Source organism: Haplochromis burtoni, unplaced genomic scaffold (assembly GCF_018398535.1).
Source record: "Haplochromis burtoni strain Fernald_Lab_line unplaced genomic scaffold, NCSU_Asbu1 Contig_441, whole genome shotgun sequence".
NCBI lineage: Eukaryota > Metazoa > Chordata > Actinopteri > Cichliformes > Cichlidae > Haplochromis > Haplochromis burtoni.
Genome location: NW_024582802.1, coordinates 355,518 through 361,517, shown reverse-complemented (window position 1 = coordinate 361,517; position 6,000 = coordinate 355,518). Strand labels below are relative to the sequence as shown.

At 42.1% G+C, this 6,000-nt stretch overlaps 1 protein-coding gene across 1 annotated transcript; it reads right to left on the bottom strand.

The window, feature by feature from the left end:
* Positions 1-4,258: 4,258 nt before the first annotated feature.
* Positions 4,259-5,811, bottom strand: timm29 (translocase of inner mitochondrial membrane 29). Its single transcript, XM_005945673.3, has 2 exons — positions 5,600-5,811; positions 4,259-5,211 (listed from the first exon to the last, which is right to left on the bottom strand). The coding sequence occupies exons 1-2, from the start codon at positions 5,703-5,705 to the stop codon at positions 4,613-4,615; spliced, it is 705 nt and encodes a 234-aa protein (XP_005945735.1). The 5' UTR covers positions 5,706-5,811; the 3' UTR covers positions 4,259-4,612.
* Between the last annotated feature and the right edge of the window lie 189 nt (positions 5,812-6,000).

The window sequence follows — 6,000 nt, the reverse complement described above, 5'->3', positions numbered from 1 at the left end:
GTGTGTGTGTGTGTGTGTGTGTGTGTGTGTGTGTGTGTGTGTACATGCCTGGTCCTGCTGTGGTCAATGAGGTCAACATGGTGGCCAGACAGGCTTCTACCCCCCAACCCACCCACCCGTTTTTGTTGTTTTTTCTCCCTGCCTTTTCCATCTCCTCCTGTTCTCCCTTTTACAGTCATCGAGTGTAGTTAGATAAACGTAACTTTGAAGGAGTCAGAAAAGATCTCAGTTGGTAGTAGCTGAAACCAAAAATAAGCACTTATCTTTGGTTAACTTCCTATATTACTAAATGTCAGTGTAGGAAAGTCAAGTTTCTGAATGCGTTTCAGACTGAAGTGAAACTGGAATACTACCACACATGAGTAGTAAAGGTCAAAAACTTGCATTTTTACAAGTTTCTTTGGACACAGGCAGATGATGTCCCTCTTTTCTTGCACTGGAAAAAAAGAGGCAGTCTGTTTTTCAAACACCACCTGACAGCAGCTGCCCTCACTGACCCTTTGGCCATCAGACTTGGTGTCTGAGTGGAGGAGGGGTCAGGATGGATGGGAGCCCTGGGGTCAATAGAGGACATAGGGCAAAGACGGAGGGAGAGCCACAAAGAGGAAACTCAAAAGGATGCAGCATGAGAGAGGGCAAAAGAGATAAAGCAGGGACGACATGGTGTGGTCAGTGCTCAGTGTGCAGATTTTATGATCTGATTTTATAATCTGAATACAAACTCAAGTTAAGTTCTTAATGAAGCAAACAACAAACATCTAAGAAAACTACAGTTTCTTAGGAGCTTATCCTCAGTTGCTCACTTAGTTGGCCAGTCCGTCACTTTGATCCAAAGTTAAATAGCTCAACAATTACTAGATGGACTAACATGAAGTTTTAGTTTTTCTTTTAGTTATTAGTTTTGCAGACCATCTTCCCCATGCCATGGTGGAGGGCATTAGCTAAATGTGGTGACATTTCAGCTGGTTTTAATGTGTTTGGGTTTTGTTTTTGACATGTTCATTACCAGTCTCCACAGAGAGGTGACCCCCAATGAGTGCTTTGACAACAGTGGGAAGGAAAAACTCCCCTTTAACAGGAAGAAACGTCAAGCAGAACGAGGCTACACAATGTAGCTTGTCATCACCAGTGTGTGAATGACTGAATGTAGTGTGAAGCGCTTTGGGGTCCTTAGGGACTAGAAAAGCGCGATACAAATGCAGGCCATTTACCATTTCAATAACTCATTAAATGATTAAATACAAAGTGGTGTATTTAATGTATGCTGTAGTTCCATTAAACTATTGGTCAGACTAACTGTTTGTCCATTTTAAGTATTTATGCTAAGCTAACTTTAGCTGTTCAATTAAATATATTTTACAGTTCCACATAAATATATTATTGAAATGCTACATTTCAACTAGATGGTACCAGGCTCATAATTATTTTGAACTAGAGCACCCTCTGGTGGCAAAATCCAAACATGAACACCAGTGTAGTCCTTAGACTGCAAATTGAGCAGAAATCCAATAGCAACAACTTAGAAAACCAGCTGACCTGTGGCCTGTGACTCCCTCAGCATGGCATCTGATAGCCCTTGCTGAGGGAGTCACAGTAGTGACATCATGGGTCACCTCATTGTGGTGCAGTCTCTTTCCTGTGGTTAGGTTATCAGTGTGAGGGGTCAGACTCATTCTCCTTCTCAGGGGTGTCAACTGAACTGCTAAGACGTACTGTAATTGCTTTGGCCGTGTGACAGTGCAGGCAGCATTGCTGCACAGTATACAACCTTATTAGCAACATAAATGTTAATGCATTATAAGGTGCAGGTTATGATGATAAGGTGTGGTGTGTATAGGAATACAAAGTCCTGTTGTGTTAGCTACATATCATTAAGACCTGTTTACATCCACACCACCAATGTGAGTTTGTTATGGGTGAATGCAGAGGGCTTCACATCGTCTGTTTAGAATTCCCCAGTAACTTAACATATTTTTGGATTGTGGGAAGAAGTCTGAGTAACTAGAGAGAGTTCATAGAAACAACACAGAAGGCCCCCAGCTGGCTCTTGCATTTAAACCAAGGCCCTCTGTACTGTGCAGCAATAGTACTAACCACAACACCACTACACCTATGTAGAATCTTAAACACAGTAATTCTTTATTTACTTATGGTCCTCAGTGTGAGCTGGTCAAATATCGCCAATTTTATTTTTAGGTTGGTAGTTCAATCCCTAGGCTCTTCAGTCTGCATGCTGAAAAAGCTTGTCCCTTCTTCATCGTGAAGAAGAAGTGTAATTATTAGATTGAAAGAAAACTGATGTAGAAAAAAGTGCTTGAGATGAGTGAGATGTGTTATGGAAGAACTGTCCCATTTCTATTCTAGTTCTGGAAAAACAGGCTTTCTTGAAAATGCTTTAGCGGGTGCTTGAACAATCTTTCTCCAGTCTTTCAAAGTTTTTCTTTCAACAACACTGGCTAGTTTTTTAGGACAGTTTAATCCAGTCCTATATCTCTCCATTTTCAGAGGAATGTTTTTCGTTTGGTAAACTACTCAGCACTGACTTGTAAATGGCCTGTATTTGTAAAGTGCTTTACACTGCATTCAATCATCCACACATTCACACACTGGTGATGGCAAGCTACATTGTAGCCACAGCTGCCCTGGGGCGCGCTGACAGAGGCGAGGCTGCTGGACACTGGCGCCACCAGTAGGCAACGGGTGAAGTCTCTTGCCCAAGGACACAACGTCCGAGACTGTCAGGGCCGGGGGCTTGAATCGGCAACCTTCCGATTAAAAGGCGAACTGCCAACTCTTGAGCCACGATCGCCCCATACTTATAAATCATTCAAACATATAAAAGGAACAAAAATCAAGGGGTGAGCTAGTATTGTGTTTACATATAAGGGACAACTTAGCAAAGAACCAGTTTTAAAATGCAAGTTTAGGCATTTTTTTCAAACACCTCATTAGTTCCAGCTTCTTTAGTTGAATTGATGAAAAATGCCAAAGAGAGGACGCTTTGACAGGCATAGAGTTGTATTTTTTGCACCAAAAAAGGTGCACCAAAAGCTGTTAGCTGAATATGTGAGTGTGTCTTTTTAAAAAAGAAAAGAGGAAACTGGAAAAATGGAAGACAAATGAAGAGGATTAAATACTATCTATAGCAGGTGAAAAGTATCTGAAAGGCATGTTCTTAAGAAACAGGAGTGAAGAAAAATCCAGCAAAAATGTGACACAGGACCTGAGAGATTCACAATTTACTCTTCACTAAGATCTCAACAGAAACGGTCTCACTGGAACAGAAGTTGTGAAGAAGTGCAATCAGGGAGAGACCGGGGTTTGCTAAATTACATAAGAACTGGAAAAAACTGAGCGACAAGTTCATAAGGGGACTGATGAATTTAACGATGTTCACAGGTTCTCATTGAGAGGAAAGTATTTTCAGTCAAGTATTAAAAACAAGCCTTATATTCAAATGTATTTGTTATTTCTTCCAATTGATGTTAAGCAAGAACAAAAGGGTCTGTAATTCCCAAATAGTTAAATTCATATTTATGTTAAACCCCTTCAATTACATTTGAATCACCTTAATCACATGTTCTTAGTTTGATTTAAATCCACTGCACAGAGACCAAATTACCAACACCTCTGGACCTGTAGGTTCTACTGGTCCTGTAGGACTGGTAGTCTGTAGGTTCCACAGACCTCACCAAGACTTCAGATTCACTGGAGTTTTGCAGGGTTTGTTTCCCCTTTTGTTTTAATCGTTTTTCTCTCTACATTGCTTGGTTATGTGTGGATAACCAGGTAGCTGAGAAGAAATAGTAGTCATTTTATTTATATTAATAGTGTGACTAATAATCGTTTAAGCACATAAGCTTCATTTTATCTCAATTTTCATGTTTTGTTCCAGAGTGTACAGCCAATTGTACACTCTGTTCATTGTATTTCCAAATTATGCAGCTCTGTACCCCCTCACTACATCGCAGCGTTGCAGTTTTACCTCCACTTTTTTGGTACAAAATACTTTTCAGACTTGAGGATTTTGCAATAAAAGTTTGGTTCAGTGGGAATCTATTATCACCTCTGGTCATTAGCAGTTATGGTTACGTTTCAAAACTACCATTCTCAAGTTTTACTGCAACTAGATGTAAGAAAAGGTATTTGCAGCAGTGCAGTTCTTTTCCTTTATCTTTGTTATAATTAAATACAACAATAGCATTTGTGCTTTCAAAAACTCTACAGTTACACACAAAATCCACAACAGCCATGTCAGTCTGATTAGTGATGACAGATCTTTAATAATCACCCAGAGTTCATATCAGTGCGTCACATCCAGATCAAATGCAAATCTCATGTTACACCTTAACATCTGTAAATAACTGACAGACTCATTGTCACATGGTTGACAGTATAAATTATATACAACATTTTCTGTAAGAAAACAAAAACATGTCAGAAGGAATTTAAGCGTTTCCTTTTACTTTGATGTTTCCTCTGTCTCAGCGGCAGAATCATCATTTGGTCAGCTGAGATTGGTGTGTGTGTGTGTGTACACAGTCAGGCTTCTGTCCCGCTGTGTGAGTGCGAGGCTGCTCCTCTTCACTTTTCTTTCTGTCCGTCTACCACTTTAGTTTTTGTCTCCCTTGTCCTCCACGCTCACTGGTAACCACGAATCTCTGTGCAACTTCTCATTCCTTTCCACCTCCTTGACGCTGGGTGGTGACGTTACCTGCATGTGCACCGGCAATTGCTTGAATTCATCCTCGTTCACGTCATAGTCCTTCATCTTTGAGTCCAGGATCCACCAGTTGCCAGCAAAGCCAATGTCCAACACCCGCTGAGGGATCTCCCTCCAGGGTACTGACAAGTTAGAGCACTGGGCTTCATACAGCATGGCATCCGGGTCGTAGTCAGCGTAGTACACCACAGACAGAAGACCCAGGCTGGCATGGCGGAGGCGGCCCTCATTACGGAGCTTCACCAGACTCTGTACATGGACATCAGAGATGCCGCTGCGGATCCAAGGGGACAGCAGTCCCAGCTGGTTGGAACGTTTCAGCAGGGCGTTGTCGAAGGACAAGCGGTCAGGTTTGGTGTAGAAGCAGGCCCAGGCACCGCCCAACAGCGTCACATACACTGATGTTCGGAGTGGTCTCTCCCAGGCGCCAACTACCGCCTCTCTGCACGCTTCTTTGTAGTCAGAGAGCAGGCTGCGACACCACACACCTGTAGGGAGCAGAGGACGAAAAACTAAGCCTGGATGTAAACCACCTCTCCTCATGCCAAAAAAAAAAAAAAAAAAAAAACACTGGCCGGCTGCAGGAGGTGGGAGGAGTCAGGTGACCTAATCACCATGTATTTATGACGTTATCACACCAACAACCCAATTCAGCGGCATATAGTTGTTAGGATTAAAAAACTATACTGTGTAACCGTTTTTGTCATGCAACCAACATGCACAAAGACTAGCAAAATAATGCGTTTAAAATGGTCATTTAAGCAATTAAAATAACTGGGACTGTTTCTGTTATAATAAGCTATGTTTACCACCGAGCTGGCCGTTAACCCCCTTGCTATCCAGCTAACGTGGCTAACCCGTGTCTCGGTTCCTCACCTACTTTGCTGTTTTTCAGCCGCTCCCAGCGGCTCGCTGTGCCCGGAGGCGCCGCTGCTTCCGCCGCAGAGCTGAACATCATCCTCGCTACACGAAACGAGGCCATTTTAACGACTCTTCTGCACTAAAGACTCTTAACCTTCATGCAGAATTGACATTTTAACTAGTGACAGGGACCTCACATGAAGTCAAAATGGCAGCTACTTCTTTTTTGTTGGTTGACAGCTAACAAAAGGTTTATTACCGCCATCTACTGGGCTGGAGTGGTGGTGCGAGACTCCAGAAAGAATTAGCCTACAAATACACACCGTGCTACCATAAATTACATTTCATCTCTGCTTACAATTTCTGTCTCTCTTTATAACTCAAAAATGCTGCTGTCCCACCATTAATAATTCTTT

Bases quoted from the DNA above. Each gene is read 5' to 3' on its own strand.
- timm29 (XM_005945673.3), bottom strand. From the start codon at position 5,705: ATGGCCTCGTTTCGTGTAGCGAGGATGATGTTCAGCTCTGCGGCGGAA. The intron at 5,212-5,599 runs GTGAGGAACCGA...TGCTCCCTACAG, and splicing joins GCTGAAAAACAGCAAAGTAG to GTGTGTGGTGTCGCAGCCTG.